An 18939-nucleotide genomic window follows, 5' to 3' on the forward strand; every position below is an offset into this window, starting at 1 on the left:
CCATCATCAGTGAGGCCTGGGGCTCAGGCTGAGGCTGAGGCTGGTGGGCGGGGAGCGTAACTCCCTGTGGGTGCCCATTGTGCTCACTGTGGCTGCTGTGGTCTGTGCCTGGTGGAATGCTGTGCTTCTGTTACTAATGCTTAGTTGTTTTCCCTCCCTGTGGATGTGGCATTGGGTTATATCCTAGCTCTTAATACAGATTCAGCTGCTGGGCTCCTGATTCGCAGCATTCATCTCGTCACTCAACGACTCAACTCCCAGTGGCGGCAAGATATGAGCATATCCTTGGCAGCTCTAGAGCTCCTCTCTGGCCTGGCAAAGGTGAGACAGCACTGTTAGTTTAGCCCAGTAGACTCTCGTCATGCCTTTTTTTCTTTTTTTTTTTTAATTTTGACACACACTCCTTTGTGTGGGTATTTTGATGTTGTCAGTATGCATGAGTGTTTTACATTCAGAGTATACAAAATCAAGCCTCCAAGTGAAATTTTGCAAAAGGAAAAATAAGTCAAAAGATAGAATCTTTCTGTTAAGATACAGAAAACATTTCAATACTGGTGATTATTTGCATATAATAGTGTTTTTTTGATCTTATAAAGAGTTTATATAAAGTATTTCTGTTGACTATATATTCAATTTTCTCTGTTATTTGAAGTTTATGGAGCTTTAGAAGTGTGGGATCTTTTTGCACTTACACCTCAGTCTCTCTCTTGTTCTCTTTCTCTCTTAAATTTATGTAACAGAAAACTAACCATTTAAAAGCAAGTGATTCAATGGCTATTAGTACATATGCTGTGTAATGCAGCTCACCAACTACACTTGCAGTGTGTTTTTTGTCACCTCAGAAGGGACTCCCTAAGCCTCAAAGCAGTTGCTTTCTAGCCTACCCTCCCAACCACAACATCCTCTGACAGCCACTGAGCTTTTACTTCTTTGGATCTACCCAGTCAGGACCATTCACATAAAGGGAGCAATGTGAAAATCATGTTATGTGTGTCATTTCAAGAGTGCCTGTCATTTTCACTTGATGTCAATTTTTTAGTTTCAGCCTCTTTTTATGGTTGCCTAGCTCTGGGCTGAATGTAATTATCACTGTTTGCCTGCCTGCTCATCAGTTTAGGGGTATTTAGACTATTGCCGTCCTCAGCTCTACTACTAGAGTCCCTGTACATGTATGTGTATTTATTTGGAATATCAGTTTCAGTTCTTTGGGGTATGGACTGAGAGGTGAAATTCTTGGGTTTATAATAATTCTGTTTAGCTTTTGAAGAACTACAAATTCTTCCAAGCAGCATACGAGTTCCAAATTTTCTGCATCCTTGCTAGCATCTGAATACTTTTTACTATTAAAATGGAAAAGAATATTTTTCATATACCAGTTGATGTTGTGAGGATCAAATGAGATGAAAGTATAAAATGCATTGTGGTCACATAGTGATAAGTCACCACAGAGCAGTAGTGTCTGAGATGATGACGCTCAGGTCTTCATGTCAGAGCTGTCTTATGAGCTATGAGAAACAAAATAGACAAAAAACTTAAGTGTGTTCTCAACACTATTTGGAACTTTACTTCAGAAATCCCCAAATGTAATAGATGTGTGAGGAGCAGTTGCTGATATGTAACGTTAGGATAGCTGTCCATGAGACATGGTAGACCATACAGAGGGGGAGGTGCTGCTCCTTGTGACTTGTGGTTCACTTTTGGTTGAAGATGGATTAGCTTGGATGGGGTATTGCTTTGTACCTGTGCCATCATATACAGTGGACTAATACTACCTGATTTCATAACTTTCTATAAAGAGAAAATGATTTAAACAGTCTGGTGTTAGAACAGGGTTGAATGAATAGACTAGTGGTCTTGAGATTTCATGACCACACTTACGTGGCTGTTTGATTTTTGACAGAAGTGCAGAGATAACTCTAAGGAGTAAGGTTAGTCTTTTTGACTAGTGATACTAGTAGAAAACTTGGTTTCATACCTTTTTGGTATATTGTAGGTATAAAAATGAGCTAAAAGTTTATTGTAGACTTAAATGTAAAGTGTATTAGTCACTTGTCTCATGCTGTGACAAAATACCCTGACAAAAATCAACTTAAGGATGGAAGGGTTTATTTTGGCTCACAGTTCAAGGGTACAGTCCATTATGGCGGGGATGCCAAGGTGGCAGGAGCTTGAAGCAGATAGTCACGTTGAGTCTGCAGTCAGGAAGAAGAGAGCAGATGAATGCTTGTGCTCAGCTGCCTTCCTCCTTTTTATGCAGTCCAGGACCCAAACCCAGGGAATAGTGCCACTCTCCTTTAAGGTGAGTTTTCCTACCTCAATATCATTAGTTGTTAGGGAACTGTAATTAGAGTCACATTGAAATACTTTTACATAATCATTAGCATGGCTAACATTGAGGGCTAGGAGTATAGCTCAGGGCAAGAGTTCCTGTTAATTAAACATGAGAATCTAAATTCAAATCCCTAGCACCCACTTAAAAGGCCAGGCAGGACCACATGGGCCTCAGAGTGGCAGGTAGAGATAGGCAGATCTCAGGAGTTTACTAGCCTGTCAGCCTAGCTGAAACAACATGCTTTAGGTTTTGTGAAAGACCCCCATCTAAAGGGAATAATATAGAGAGTATTAGAGCAGTGGTTCTCAATCTGTGGGTCGTAACCCACGGATTGACCCTTTACAAGGCTCACCTCAACCATCATAAAACACAGATATTTACATTATAGTTCACAACAGTAGCAAAATTAAAGTTATGAAATAGCAATGAAGATAATTTTATGGTTGGGGTCACAACAACATGAGGAACTATATTAAAGGGTCATAGCACTAGGAAAGTTGAGAACCATTATGATAGAGGAAGACAACCAGCAGTCCTCCTGTGGCCTCAGCATACATATAAACATATATGCATATACCACATGTACACACATAAAGAAAAAAAGAAAGACAGGCTAAATTTAAAAAGACTTGACTGTACCAAATGTTGATGAGGATATAAGGAAAATGTTCATGAGAATGTTAATTGTAATAACCGCTTTGGAAAAAAGTTTGGCAAATCCTTAAAAATTTAATCATATGGGCTGAAGAGAGATGGTTCAGTGGTTAAGAGCACTGACTGTTCAATTTTTAGCACTCACATAGCATCTTGTCTGTAACTCCTGTTCCAGAGGATCTGACACCCTCACACAAACTTACATGTAGGCAAAACACCAGTGCATATGAAATAAAAATAAATTATGAAAAAAAAACAAAGCAAAAAAACCCATTTAATCACACTTGTATCTTGTCATTCCCCTCTCAGTGTAAGAGAACACACCCATTCAGTGACATGGGTGTTCATAGCAACTATATTTCCACAGGGTGGAGATAATCCAAATGTCCATTAACAAGTTACTAGTTAGACAAATTGTTCTATATTAATGTACTAGAATACAGCTCAATAAAAAGGAAGAAATGTTACAAAAATAGATACATCTGGAAGTAATTAATTATACTAAATAGAAGAAAGAAACTAGCCAAATACCCCTCCCTAAAATAGATACTGTAGAACTTATATATGCTTTAGAAAATATAGTCTGATCAATTATGGTAGCAGAGAATGATAGCAGTTCCTCACGGGATGGGGTGGGAGGGCAAGAGGAATGGGAGGAAGCTGACAAAGGTGCATGAGGAGATTTGGGGGTGATGAATGTTTGTTATCTGATTGTAGTAACAGTTCTTTGAGGTTACATACTTTGAACATGTGTAACTTACTGTAATTGATAATTGAACCTTTGGGCTGTTTCACTAGACTTTGTGCAGAGCAGAACCCATCACTGTGAGGTTGGGTTAGGAACCTTAAAGTACACACGTGTTTCTTTTCTGGACATTCCTTCACATTTTGCAATATGAGTGAGTGTATCCAAGAACTTTGGGTTTTAAGCTATCAGCAACCATGTAAAGTACTGCTTTGGGTTTGAGGCTACCACTTTCTTGTTACATATAATGGTATATCTCGAATATTCTGTTTCTATTTATAAATAATATTTAAGAACAAGGCCTCTTTTATATCACATTATCAGACAGGCTCAGTTGCAGGGCAAATGCTTGGTGTAGTGGTTCCTGACTGACTGGTTCTATTCCTTAAATGGACATGCTTAGGTGAAGGTGATGGTTGACTCAGGAGACCGGAAGCGTGCCATCAGTTCTGTGTGCAGCTACATCGTATACCAATGCAGTCGGCCAGCTCCTCTTCACTCCCGGGATCTGCACTCCATGATAGTGGCAGCATTTCAGTGTCTCTGTGTCTGGCTGACAGAGCACCCTGATATGCTGGATGAAAAGGTGAGCTTATTCAGTCTTGAAACACCAAGCAGGAAACCGGATGTTGAGAAAATACCCTTTGAAAGAGAATATCTGAATTTAAATACAGTATCACATACTTTGAATTTACTTGTTTGATTTCAGTAGGATACTTACTCTTTTGAACATAACTTGAAAACTGTCATCATGTTTAGATGTGGTTCCAAATAACTCCACAGAGAAATTCTTTATGAAAGAGAAGACCTCGCTTAATTTATCTGAACCAGCAATATCACTTTTATAAAAAATAATATTTTCATTAATATTTGTAAAATTTTATACTGTGTATTTTGTACATTCTTGTCTTTTCATCAAGTTCTACCCACTCTATCCTCACTTTCTTACCTACACAATTTTGAGAGTTTTTTGCTTGTGTTGAGTCGTGTGTGTTTCCTAGCTACTATTGAGAATGGGGCCTGCCCTGGAGTGTGGTCAACTAACAGTGATCACGTCCTTAAAGAAAGTAGACGTACCTCTCCCAGCAGCTCTCATACATGACCACACACGCCAGTAGCTCCCTGGCTAGTGATAATAGTTTTTGCCCATTTTTACCATCCAAGCTGGATTATTATTTAGCTTGAGCCTGCTCAAGTCTGTGTACACTTTTGCATTTGCTTTGAGCTCATACACATAACTGTTGTGTCTGGAAAATTACCTTTTTTCGATAGGATGGCAGACTGTAGATAGCAATTAAAGCTATTTGGTTTCCTATTATCAAACAAAGAAGGACACTTAGTTGTGAATCTGGAATGCGAGGGTAACAGCTTGGTTATAAAAGTTACTATTGTGGAAGCATTGTATTTTTCACAGGGTTCTGCACTTTAAGAGGGTACAGCTATCTAGTCTGTTTTCTCTGCCACTGTCCCTTATAAGGAAGCTGGCATAATGAGCTCAGTACCAGTAAAGCTTTCCAAGATCACTGGATACTTAGAGAGATCTTTGTAAGTAATATTGTCGATAAAATCTGAGTTAGTTTTGCTGTGGATTTTAAAGTTATGATATCAGAAATTGTTTCCAGGACTGGCCTTGTAAGTAAGGTTAATACAATGCCTGCTTGGTGCTTATGAAGCTCTCAGTTTGATCTCTAGCACAACATGGACCAGATGTGCTGGAGCTTATTTGTAATTTTAGGTACTTGGGAGGTAGAAGAAGGGGGTCAGAAGGCCAAGGTTTTCCCTGATTATATAATGAAGTAGAGCCCAGCCTGGTCTACATAAAACTCTGTTACACAAAAACACTTTTAAAAAGAAATTATTTGCTGGGCAGTGGTGGTGCATGCCTGTAATCCCAGCACTTGGGAGGCAGAAGCAGGCAGATTTCTGAGTTCGAGGCCAGCCTGGTCTACATAGTGAGTTCCAGGACAGCCAGGGTTACACAGAGAAACCCTGTCTCAAAAAAAAAAAAAAAAGAAAAAAAAGAAAAAGAAATTATTTTAAGATGTCAATCATTGGAGTTGGGGATGGTAGCACCTGCCTGTAATCCTACCATTTAAGCAGAGGCAGAGGGGTCTAGGTTCAAGGCCAGCTTGGGCTACATAGTGAGTTTGAGACCAGCCTGAGTGCCATATTAGAGACACTCTAAAAAATAAGTAATTCTCTTTGATATATTAGGTAATCTGATGTGTCTTAAAACACCTAGGTTTGACTGAATTACTTCTGAATTACTTCCAGGGTTTGTCCACGGTAATTTTGTGAGCTCTGTATCTACTAAAATTGAAACCTGTCTTTAGTCTCCTTTGAATATACAAATTTAGTTCTTTTAAAAGAAATTTAATGGAAGTTTGGTTTGTTATATTATAATACAAAAATATATTTGTTAAAGAGCATTAGAAACTGGAGCTCCACCTCCAAAACATAACTGCTGTTATGGGTTCTTTGTCTTCTTTTAAGTAACATATATAAAAATTGATTTGGGGTTGATGAGATGGCTCAGCAGATAAAACTTCCTGGCACCAAGTCTAATGACTTAAGTTTAATCTCTGAATCCCAAATGGTGGGAGTCGAGAACCAACTTCTAAAAGCTGTTTCCTGACCTTGGCTTGTACACAAACATACACATATTCTTTCTTGAATAAAATAATGTATTTGAAATTTTTTAAGAATCATTTTGCCTTTTCCTGATTCTAGGATTGCCTTAAGGAAGTACTGGAGATTGTAGAACTGGGTATCTCAGGAAGCAAATCCAAGAACAGTGAGCAAGAAGTCAAGTACAAAGGTGATAAGGAGCCGAACCCTGCATCCATGAGGGTAAAGGACGCCGCCGAAGCCACTCTAACATGGTATGAGAACAGCTGCTGGATTCTGAACTATAACAGACAGGGCAGCAGTGGCCTCTGCTGCTATGCCTTCCTTGTTCAGCACAAAGTAACTCAGCCCCTGTAGGGTACTGCATCTCCAGACACAAAATGGAAAGGAAAGAATTATTTTTGTACTCATTCTTAGACCAACAGGAAACCAGTGAGTTGGGATGTGTATGTTTCTGTACTGGCTGATACTAACTCAGGTCAGATCATGTTAGAGCCAGGAAGTAACTTGGAGTTAACTTCATCACTTTCTTTGATGGCTTAGCCTAGAGATGAGCTGTGTCACAGCATCACATCTGCTGCCCAGTGACTGCATCTTTTATGTTATATTCAGTTTAGATTTTTTAAACTCCCTTGTAAAAGCTTGGTAATAGAATCATACAGATAAGTTAGATTCAGTTATTACCATGAATACCATTCTGGTATAGTAGGAAATATGAAATAGAAATACAAAGTTCTTTGGTATCAGGTGAATAGTTAGAGCCCCCAAAGAAGAGATACAAATGAAATGTCAGGGAACTGGGAGTAGGCAGTGGGTCCTTTTGAGATAAAATGAGAGCAGAGTAACGTGCTTAGGGAACCACATTGACCCAGACTGAGAGCACAGGGAACGTTTGAGCTGTGAGCAGCATGGTAGACAAATAAGAATGCATGTCACATGGAAGCAAGAGGTTCTGTCTTTGAGAGAATGGCAGAAAGAGTTGAGAAAGTCCCTGTTCCTGCTGGAGTGGGGACTGGAAAGAGATTGTGTTTGAGCACATCTACAGACTTAATAATTTGAGATTACAGAGATTCATAGAATATGTAAAAATATGGTTCATGCAAGGAAGTGAATGAATAAGAACCTAGGAAACAGAACCACAGGAAGGAAGAGTGTCGGGTTACTAAGGACTGGCTTGAAGACTTGTGTGCAAGCCAGCTCTGCCTAAGATCCTGACATCTTTGTGAGTGTATAGCACTCTCTGCTTCTTTGGATTATATTCAGAATAATTGGATTTGTTTCTGTTCTTCTTGGACTTAGGTGATAATTTTCAGAAGGATGTTTGCTTTGGTTTAGAACTGTGTGTTGTGTTAATGTCTAGACTTTCAGTGCCTTTGTTGAGGTTTTGCTAGAGAACTGGTGAAGATAGCTATGAGAGCATGTGCTTGTGCAACACCTGGGCTGGGGGAGCCATAAAGTGTCACAGAATTGGACTTAATATATACCAGGAAGAGGAGGAAGGCTAGGAGATAAGCAGGGAGAACCTTGCTCACTTGAGTTCTTGAGTTCGTTGTGCTGCAAGAAGTTTGTTCTCCTCTAGACTAATTGTTCATATGAGAGCATAGTTGCTGTTGAGGGCTGGCTGTATGCCTGGGGTCTTTTTCCCTCAGATTGTAGTTATCTGAGGGGCTTTTGTCTTCATTTTCTGCTTTCTTGTGTCTATTAGCAAGTCCATTGTGAAGTCTTTAGTTTCCAGTCTTCTGAAGAGTTCATCATGGAGGAGCATGTACCAGTCAGTTCTCACAGTTGCTGCTTTTTTCATCAGCATCACTTCTTTTTTCCTGTGTTTATTTTTATTTGGTTTGATTTTTTTTTTCTTTTGCTTGTTTGTTTTTTGTTTTTTGAGGCAGCTGTCCTGGAGTTCGATAAATAGACCAGGCTGGTCTCAGACTCAGAGAGCCACCTGCCTCTGACTTCCAAGTGCTGGGATTAAAGGCGTGTGCCTCTATGCCCAGCTGTCAACTTTGCTTTCCCTCAGCTTTTTCTCTGATGTGTATCTGTCATTCTTCATAAGGCCATCAGCAGAGTCCCTTAGACTGTCTTTGTAAGGTCTTCCCATCATCCCCTGGAGCCCCAGATAATATTCTGTACTAGGTTATCTCACTTTTTGTCTGATATTTGGTTCCAGTCTCTTAACTTTTCCTGTTTGTCTTGTATTCTATGGCTAAGCTCATCATCCTTAAACATTATTTCATTCTACTGTCTGAATGACCAAAGCCTTGTTTCCTATGATGTCTGAGTTCCAGTGGAGGGTCAGGGAAGTGATCTGATTACTCTCGAGCCCTCCCTCACCATAGCTGGGCCACTTGTAGTGGTTAACTGGGCATGCCCTTACTTGTTTATATAGTTCTCCTGCATTTCAGGTACCAACATAGACTTTCCATGCTCACAGTAACCCTAGCTACTTGCAGGAGCCTCTTTCTGTTACTTTGGTTTTGGAAGCACAACTGTTTCCACCACTTCTGCACTCACTGACCTGTCTCTCACAGGATGGGCATCCATACTGTCACAGTCATACTGAGTTTATTTGGTATGTGCCAGTCTATCTTTGATAACCTTTACAATGTACATATTAAATGGTTGGGTTTCTTGACCTTCACATATAAGGATAAGTCCAAAAGTTATTTCAGTGATTCCCTCTGCTTAAGGTATATTTATGAAATGCTTAGCCTTCAATTGGGGTTTAGAGTCTAGATCCTAAGCTTTCCCACTTTGTTTTAATTATTAAAAGCTTGATATTTTGTATCAAACTAAAGACCTCTCAGGTTAAACTTACTCTCCTTGATTGTTACTCAGACTTTTGGTAGTTAATCTTGTGTACTGCAAGCTGCAGTACAGAGCAACAGTGTTTATGTAGCTCTGTTCCTTTCTGCTAGTTCCTCCATGTGGCTTTCATAGTACATGGATTTGAGTATTTTAATTATCCTGTCACTCAATGGGTTTAGCTTTGACCATGATCTCTCACAGGTAAACTACTGAGTACAGTGTTCTCTATGAGACCTGAATGTCTTCAAACTCTGTAGAACAGTGTATTTCATCAGCATCTATTGGGAGACTGCAGCAAGACTTCTCAGCGGCACTTGAGATTCTCATTAAGTTAACTGGACTCTTTCATGTTGCCTTTTCATCTGTTATTCTTACCCTATGCTTGTTTGTTTGGGAGTATTGTTTGTTTGTAAGATAGTCCATATTATTTGTAGTCTTTAAATCCTACCCCTTATGATGTTTGTTTTTGCTTAATTACTTTGCCCAGCCACCCACCTCCACCCAGGTCTCATTATGCATCTCTGATTGTCCCAGAACTCACTGTGTAGGCCATGCTGGCCTTGAACTCGCAGAGATACTCTGCTCTTTATAGAAATGAAACAAAGCATGTATTTGTATGTGTGCATGGGCCTGTGGATGTCAGAAGATAACTTTTGAGAGTCTTTTCTCTTTCTTCCATGTGAGCTTCAGGGAATCCAGTTTTGGTTGTTGGGACTGATAGCAATAGTCTGTACCTACTGAGCTAGCTTACTGGTTCCTGTTTATTTTTGCGGCAGAGTATCACTGTTTAGCCCAGGCTGGCCTCCAATTCATGGCAGTCCTCTCACCTCACCTTGCTGGGCGTTGCTATTACAGGCATGAACAAGTGTTATGAGCTTGTTTTGTATGTTCTAATCAGAACACTGCTTATAGAAAGCAGAGGTTGGACCTCAGAGCATACTAGCGGAGACTTTCTCCCAGAGGTTCACAGGAGTTTTAAGCTTTATCTACAGGTTTAATTTCAAATGTTTGCTCACCATTCCAGTCTAGTCAGTACCAGGAACAGAAGAATGTGGTGAGGCTGGTAATGATTTCATCTAAGTGACCTAACCTCTTCCAGCAGCCTATTTGATAGAATTGTAGACCTTAACTGGGACATGACAAGCTCACCTGGTCTATGTGCATTGTGACATCTGTGTTATTCCATGGGAGAAAGCCAAAGCTGTATTTTCTCAGTACTAGTCTCCTGGATGTCTCCTGTTTCTTACAGTCTTAGAGTGCTGAACTTACTGAGGAGTTCCCTTGTTCCTTGAATTGTAGCAGTACTTCTAGGAGCAGTGAGAACTGCAAGGAAGCAGTGCCTTCCATCATCAGAGACCTCTGAGGGCTGAGGCCAGATCACCCAATCTAGAGATTGAATGATAAAATGCTGTTAAGAGCTGGGAGTGGGGCTCAGTGGGTAAGAGCACTTGTCACACAAGCATGAGTGCCTGGGTTCAGCTCTCCAATGCTCATGTGAAAAACTAGACATGCCTGTGTGCACCTGTAACCTCACTCAGTGCTAGAGGGGAAGGCAGAGACAGAGGGATCACTGGGGCTTATTGGCTGCCAGCCTAGTTCCACATTCACTAAGAGACACTGTCCCAAGGGATTAAGGCAGTGAATAATAGAACAGGACACTTCATGTCCTCCACTTACATACATACACCCCATGTGTGCGTACAATATGCATACAACATATGTACATGCTCACATACACACACAAAAATGTTGAGAAATAGTTTTCCATATGAGATGCATATGAAAGGCCAGGTTGATATTACGTGGTAAAATCTTTGTTTACATACAGACTACTTTTTCTTTGAGCTTCAGTTTTTTATTTTAAGTGAGAGTAATAAAAATGGAAATAATGATGGTACCTAATTCATATGATTATGGAACTATATGAGAAATATCTATAAAGTGCCTAGACTAGTACTTAATATATAGTGAGAGCTAGGTGAGTTTTTAAATTCCTTGCATAGATACAGAAATCTCTATTCCCTCATTATGTGTGCATAAGTCTATGCACACACTCTGTATGCACACATACAAACATTTCTGAATGGTAAGTCTTGATCAGTAGAAGTCTGCTTTATAAAGCATTTCGTGTTATAATTTTATTCATGATAGTTTTTTGAGATTTAACTCTTAGTACCTCAAGTTCCTTATCTGAAATGAGGATATATCTATTCCTTGGCCATTTAGAAAGAAGGCAGCAGGCCTTGAGTTTTGGCCTCTTAATAATCACTTAGCTCTTTGCAGTTTTAAGTTTCTATCTGAAAAGTAAGGAGGTTTGGCTGATCTTTATGTCCTTTTCTAGGCCTACTTTGGCTATTGTAATCCTGAAACTTGGAGCACACAGCACAGTTCTAAATGTGTCTTTAGGAGCTTCCTGATTTGGAACTGTAGTCAGCTATATTCCCTGGGTAACAGATAGAGAGAAATTTGCTTGCATTGTTTTATTGGGAGGAAGCAGGACTGGGCAGGTAGAGGAACAAAGGTATTAGACAGTGGAGGCAGTTGCAGCCAGTGCTTAAGCTGACTTGACCTTCAGAGTTCTCTCCAGCTGGGAGGGCATTGGGACCTAGGACGCTTGACAAACCAGTGAATACATTCTGTCTGAGAATGAAGCAGTGGTCCTCGGTGAGGCAGTCATGGCTGTAGGCAGTTCCTAGGCCAGTTGAAAGCTGTGGCTGCTGTTACCCTGCCCCAGGAGAGTGGCTTTCTTATTCGGGTGCAGGTTCTACCCAGCATGCCACAGGGAGTATATCTGACTCGTGAAGAAGAAGCGTAGCTGTATTCAGTTAATTCAGAGGGGCAGAAGGATACATAGATCCAAGAGGGAAAGTTAGAATTTTCTTTGGGAATTAATTGTTTTTTATTCCATTCTTCATAGTATCATGCAGTTGCTTGGCGCATTTCCTTCACCCAGTGGTCCTGCTTCTCCTTGTAGTCTGGTGAATGAGACCACTCTGATCAAATACTCCAGGCTGCCAACCATAAACAAGCATAGTTTCCGGTACTTTGTTTTGGATAACAGTGTCATCCTGGCAATGCTGGAGCAACCGCTTGGAAATGAGCAGAGTAAGTTGTAGCACTCTTAGCTTTCTCTACTGCTCAAACAGTGTGTTCTCAGTTCTTCCAGGGAAGCAAAGATTGCAAGCCCCAAGTAACTGTTTGTCAAAAAGGCTTAAAGGTATAGGATAACACCACCAGAGAAACAGAGGCCAGAAAATAAAGCGTGCATATAAAGTAGAATTAATTGTTTAAAGATTCTTTATGTATGCCTGAAATATCATGGTGTCAAACTTTTATATAAAGTTTTCTTAGTGTGAGATATTTTATATTTACTATTGATAAAAGTCATTATCCACTTTGTGTCCATGTGAACCTTGGACCCTGCACCTCTGCTCCCTTCCCTTGACCCATCATTGTTCTGTCTCAATCATTACTACCCACAAAGGGAGAAATTGGAGAAGTCATCTCTGCTTCCTCCTCCTGTTACTTCCTTATATAATTAGTCTCAACGTCTCTACTGCCCCAGTGACTCTTGAATCTTTCCTTTATATTCCTCCCAGTGCATCCAAATAGAAGGCCTTATTAATTTCTTGCATTGATTTATTGCATTTTCTTTCTACCTGGTCTGCTATCCCCTTTGGCAGTTCAAAAAATTTCTTGCCCTCACCACTTCCTTCCTTGTACCGTAGTGCTCATCCTTAAGCATGTAGATGATGGTCTGTTGAAAACACTTGAGTGATTGTTCATTAACAAGACATACACTATTCCCCAGTTAAGAGGCTCACAGAGGGTGTGTGATTTGCTTAGGGTAACTTGAGAAGTATATAACTAGGATTCAAATTCAGGTTTTCCAAACAATACTATTTTCTGGTGTTGTCCTACCACAGTAGGACTTCTTAGCGACTAAAGATGCATGCCAAGGTAAGCAGAGTCTGAGTCCTGTATAGCTTCTGTTGACTGTAAAGCAAGAGCGCTAGCCCTGATTGCAATAGGATACTATTGCATATTTCTGTCCTGTTACGCGTAAGTTTAGTAGCATTACTATGAGATAGTATGGCACCATTCATCATTGGTCAGTTACTTTCTTTATCCCCGAGCTAAGGCTTGCCTGGCTTTTTCTCCCCGTTGCCTACTTTTCATTATAAACAGTCCTTCCACACTAAGCTGTCTGCTGAGCAGCTGCAAAGTCCTAGTGTCCCCTTTAGACCTTCTGGTTCTCTTGCAAGTTTTTTTTTAGGGTTGCCTTATTCTTATTCCAAGTAAATATACTGCATAGATCATCTACCCAAAAACAAAACCAAAACAAACAAAAAAACCAAAAACCAAAACAAAACAAAAATAAAGCAGTTTTATATAATTATAAGATGTTTTCTTTATTGGGATAGTTAATAATAGAAGAGATGAGAGTGTTTGAACCAGTTTTAATGTCCATTACTGAGACTAAGAAAGGAAATAAAAAAGATTCTGACTCTTTATATACACCTCCATCCCTGAACTTCTGCTGGGAGGAAACAGTGCCTGCCTACAGCAGACAGTAGGATCCCAGGCTGAGCAAATGTAATGTCAGCACAGCAGATGTCCAACCTGCTTTCTTTCATAAAAGTTGTCTTCAACTCTGCAAGTTTAAGAGAGTTTGCCTTGATAGATACCATCTCCCAACTGTATATATAGACGTACGCAAGGATGTTAGAGGAGTTCCAGTAGAGTGCTCAGTATAGAGGTGGGCAGCAGTTCCCACACAGCACGTAACTGCAGCATGGTGATTTAGGAGGCACCAAGCTAGGACTTTAACCACGAGATGCCCTGCAGGTGGTAGCAGGCTGTATATTATATGGTTGTTATCTGAGGTAAAAACTTAGACACATATATTTTATTCTAGATGACTTTTTCCCCTCTGTCACTGTGCTGGTCCGGGGAATGTCTGGAAGACTTGCGTGGGCTCAGCAGCTTTGCCTTTTACCCAGAGGAGCAAAAGCAAATCAGAAGGTACATCAGAAGTTACAGTGTGTGAGTGAGTACATACACATGGGTGCATATGATTGTGTGTGTGAATCCATGTGGGGCTTATTAAAAGATTAAATAACATTCCAACAGAAAGTCACAGGTTACATGAATGTTTCCGGTCCCTAGCTAGGTTCTCTGTCACTGAATTTACCTTAGAATCATCTTGGGAACCTAGAATTCCGGGTCTACTGAACTCCTTACAGTACCTTTAAAGAAAGGATAATTTCCAAAAGCTTTTCTGGTGATCCTGATACTCAGTTAGGAGTAAGGACTACAAATCCAAACAGTGGTTCCAGACCTTTCTATGTAACTTTAAAAAGACAGATGCATACTGTATGTGAGAGAGGTTGGATAGACCTTTGAGAGGCTTAACATTGTTTTACATGATTCATTCTGTATAATTGCTAATACGCTATATAATTTACTGTAATATTTTATAACATTTAAAATTATGTGGATATTACCTACTTGTTGGAAAATTCAGATAAAAAAAGAGGAATGTTAAATGTAGTCACTTTTCAGAAGGAGCTAGGCAGTTAGCTAGATACTGATATACTGATAATTTTACTCAGTTTTCTTCAAATCATTTTTCTTTTTGTATAAGGTTAACAGCTTAAAGAAATATGCATCTGGTATAGTACTTTGTAAATTGTTGGTATAGTATTTTGTAAATTATTGCTTTTAAATAATATACTTATGTTACTAAAAATTATGTTTAAATATTATAATGAAATTTCTCATCATTTGGATTCTATCCAGATTTAACACCTAAGAAGTATCTGTTAGTGAGCTGAGCAAGTTGTATTCTGTTAGTAACTTTGTAAGACTCAAGGGGTTGGGGGAGCAGAATAGGAAAGGAAGTAAATTTTTTGAAGGTTCAGTGTGCACAATGTACATAGTAGGGCTGCATGTTGGGGCCATGAAGACCTAGATTTGGACTCATACTCTTAGTTAAACCAGCTAAGGTTCTAACGAACCATGCTTTCTAGAGATGTGTGGAGTGACTTGAGAGCTCTTAGGTACTTTGGTCTTTTGTTTGTTATTTTGTTTTGCACTGGAGATATAACCTAGGGCAACACAGGGCATGGTCTGGTGGTGCAAACCTTTAATCCTGGAGCACTCAGGAGGCAGAGGCAGGCATAGCTCTCTGAGTTTGAGGCAAGCCTGATCGACAGAGTTCTAGGACAGCCATGGCTACACAGAGAAACCTTGTCTCAAAAACCAAACCAAACCAAAACAAAACATCTAGAACAATGTAAGAAATTTAAGAAAATTTGAATCTTAAAACTTTAAACTGCCTTAATCTTTAACTTAAGAGTTGTGTGTGAGTGACTGATGCCGGGACAGTGGAGGTCTGAAGCTGGTTACTGCTCATAGGATCTGGAAGTTGTCAAATATTTTTAGAGAAATGAAATTGAGTACCCAGTATAAAGGTTTCCTATTTGTACCTGTACTTGTACCATTAGCATAGCTTATGCAGATTCGATGAGTGGTGATGATACATACACCTAGGAAAATAGAAGCATTCAAGCAGACCAGGGGCATGGCCAGAAGACACACCATTAGCAGTTGTTGTTGGATGATGTGTAATGACCATAATTTCATTTGTGTTATTTTAACAGCTTTTTGTGCCTGAACCTCGCCCAGTTCCTAAAAATGATGTTGGATTTAAATATTCTGTGAAACATCGGCCATTTCCTGAAGAGGTGGACAAGATTCCTTTTGTAAAAGCAGACTTGAGCATTCCAGATTTACATGAAATTGTCACTGAAGAAGTAAGACAAGTTATTGTTAGCTCCTGCTAAAAGGAAAAATACAACGTTCTTAGGTGGTCTATGTGGTCAGACATTGCCTTTAGTGTCAGGGAGGAGAGGAAGAAGATGTATGTGACTGCCATCAGCAATTTGACATGTCAAAGGATGGGTATGTAGATTTGGGCCAGTTGTTAAGAATTAAATATCTCTTAGAGACAGGCTGCCTGGGCCGTTGACAATAGGTTTCAGTAGATGATAACACGATCAAAGTCTGGTAGTAAAGGCAGATATTTGGATAGCATAAGAAGTGTGGTTGGGATTAGAGAGGGAAATACAACCCTTGAAAGTGGCTACATCTGAAGCTCAGAGCATTTGTTCATGCCTGGTCTGAATAGTGAAGGTTGAGGTGGTTGTTTTATTAAGCCAGGCATGAAGGGATGAAACTTTAGGGTTGATCAGAACATAAGGAATCCATATGGGTAAGTACTTTAAAATGATAGGCACTTCAGGGTGAAGATAACCATCTGGGAGTCAAGTGAGAAAACAGCTCAGAGCAGAGATAGCAGGAGATAAGGCAGCAATTGATTAGGTCCTGGGGAAGCATTTTGGGCTATAGGTCTAACTTTGAACAGTGCTGGCTTAATACTATGCTCTATGCTTAACTGAGACATAGTGTTGATCAGCAGAATACCTTTTTTTTTTTGTTGTGCTTTTCTTTGTTTTTATTTTAAAATTAAAAGACTTCATTTTGAGGAAATGTTTTAAAAGTATCTGACTTATTTCAGTTAGAAGAGAGGCATGAAAAATTAAGAAGTGGTATGGCACAACAAATTGCTTATGAGATGCACCTGGAACAGCAGAGCGAGGGGGAACTGCAGAAGCGAAGCTTCCCTGACCCTGTTACGGACTGTAAGCCTCCACCTCCTGCCCAGGAATTTCAGACAGCCCGCCTTTTCCTTTCTCACTTTGGATTTTTATCCTTAGAGGCATTAAAGGTAAGTTTTAGGGACTTCTATGAATAAATGTATTCACAAATTAGCCATTAGCTAATGATAGCTATAAACTTTTGTCATAATGAAGAAAGGTTTAAAACTAATGAACAAACCAAAAAAACAAGCTTATATTATTTGCCTTCAAGTCAGTGGATCCTGTGCTGCTGTTGTGGGTTCAAATTGGGCTCCAGAACAGTGTACCTGTGAAGGGGTTGCTTCCCTGGTAAGCTGAGCTCAGAATTGGTTCTTTCATGCCACTCTTTAAAAGAATGAAGTTCATTCTATAGTAAAATTTTCATTTATTATTGTGTATTTGGGCTTCAGTTTGTGGTTCTAAGAATTGACTACACATGCCAGGCAAGCCCCTACCAGTGAGTCCCATCCTCAGCCCCAGTCCTGCAGCATTACAATCCCAGCCACTCACTCCTATGCTACACAGTTGGTAAGATTAGCTGCTCACGGTGGCTCGTGCTTACATGGGGACAAAAAACTTCAAGATAGCCAGGTCTACTGAGATCCTGCCTTTAAAAGGGGAGGGGATATATATATATATATATATATATATATATAAATATATAAAAAAATATATATTTTTTTTAGGAAAGCAAAAAGATATTGCTGATTGATTGGATTTCAGCATGTAGAGTGAATATATGTATATACACACACATACACACACATATACGCACACACGTGTGTGTGTGTATATATATAAATAAACATATATATATTAAAGATTTATTTTATGTATGTGAGTACACTGAAGCTGTACAGATGTTGTAAGCTTTCATGTGGTTGTTGGGAATTGAATTTTTTTTTTTTTTTGGCTTTTAAAGGAGTTGGTTTAATTCAAAGTGGTACAGAATTCAGAGTACAATGAAGATGGAACAGTAGGCTCTAGTGGGATTCCAGACTGAGTTCACTTTAAATTCACAGCTGAGGTAGGAATTGCTGAACACTAGAGACAGTGAGTCATTGCATTATTTACTTTATTCATTTTTTTTTACAAAAGTTTATTACAATGTTCAACAGGCTTCAGGATAACATTTCATTCTAGCTATTACATGGCAAAGATGTTATGACAGGGAATCCAGATGTTTAACAGGTTACAGGATAACACTTCATTCTAGCTGTAGGTGGCAAAGATGCTATGGCAGGGAATCCAGATGTTAAAATAGGAATGGAAGAGGAGGGTCACCATCACCCCAGATGTGAGGAACAGCTTGCTTTTTGCCAGATTTCTTAATTCCACCTGTGGCCAGGGGGCCCTTCCCGGCGGCCTTGGCTTTTAGCTCCTCTAGTTTCTTCTGTTTCTCCTTTTGTTTCTGCTTGAAAGCCTTATCTTCCTCGTCCATCTCCTTGGCCCGCTTCTTGGGCTGTTTCAGGGGCTTCTTTTTGCCACCTTCCCGGCTCGACATGGCGCCTCCAGCCCCTTCACCAGCCCCTGATCCTATCCTTCCTCTTTACCCTACTCCCCTTTCGCTTCTCTGAGAAGGGGGATGAACCCCTGGGGTAGCATCCCCACCCTGCCACAACAAGTTACTGCAGAACTTGGCGCATCCTCTTTCACCAGACAAGGTGACCTCAGTTAGGGGAATGAGATCCACAGGCAGGCAACAGATTTGGGATTTAAACTCAGGACCTTCGGAAGAGCAGTCAGTGCTGTTAACCACTGAGCCATCTCACCAGCCCAAGAGAATATATTTTATACTGTAGAAATTAGTTTGCGATGTGGAATGTAAACATAAAACCTCTTAAAATGGGAAAGGAAAGAACCTGATATGGTAGTGTACACCTTTAATCCTAGTGCTTGAGGACCTCTGCTCTAGCTGTGGGTCTCTGCTGGATGGAGCCTCTCAGAGGACAGTTATGCTAGATTCCTGTCTGCAATCATAATAGAGTATCATTGATACTGTCAGGGATTGGTTCATGTCGATGGGATGGGCTTTAAGTCAGGCTGGTCATTGGTTGGCCTTTCCTTCAGTC

General features: G+C 40.0%; 1 protein-coding gene and 1 pseudogene across 14 annotated transcripts in view; one reads left to right on the forward strand and one right to left on the reverse strand.

The window, feature by feature from the left end:
* Ralgapb (Ral GTPase activating protein, beta subunit (non-catalytic)) overlaps window positions 1-18939 on the forward strand; it is an 89424-nt gene that overhangs the window by 40160 nt on the left and 30325 nt on the right. For 4 of the 13 annotated variants that reach the window (XM_006499359.4, NM_001291137.1, NM_001291138.1 and 1 more), the window contains 7 exons: window positions 188-321; window positions 4135-4317; window positions 6462-6613; window positions 12082-12269; window positions 14083-14189; window positions 15830-15982; window positions 16747-16956. In XM_006499359.4, coding sequence (XP_006499422.1) covers window positions 188-321; window positions 4135-4317; window positions 6462-6613; window positions 12082-12269; window positions 14083-14189; window positions 15830-15982; window positions 16747-16956 — 1127 coding nt within the window. The other 9 variants (XM_006499361.4, XM_006499363.4, XM_011239490.3 and 6 more) reach the window with 3 other exon arrangements.
* On the reverse strand, window positions 17764-18403 carry Gm14200 (annotated as a pseudogene). Its single transcript, XR_003953959.1, has one exon. The product of XR_003953959.1 is annotated as a predicted gene 14200 (transcript).

This window comes from Mus musculus, chromosome 2 (assembly GCF_000001635.26).
Source record: "Mus musculus strain C57BL/6J chromosome 2, GRCm38.p6 C57BL/6J".
NCBI lineage: Eukaryota > Metazoa > Chordata > Mammalia > Rodentia > Muridae > Mus > Mus musculus.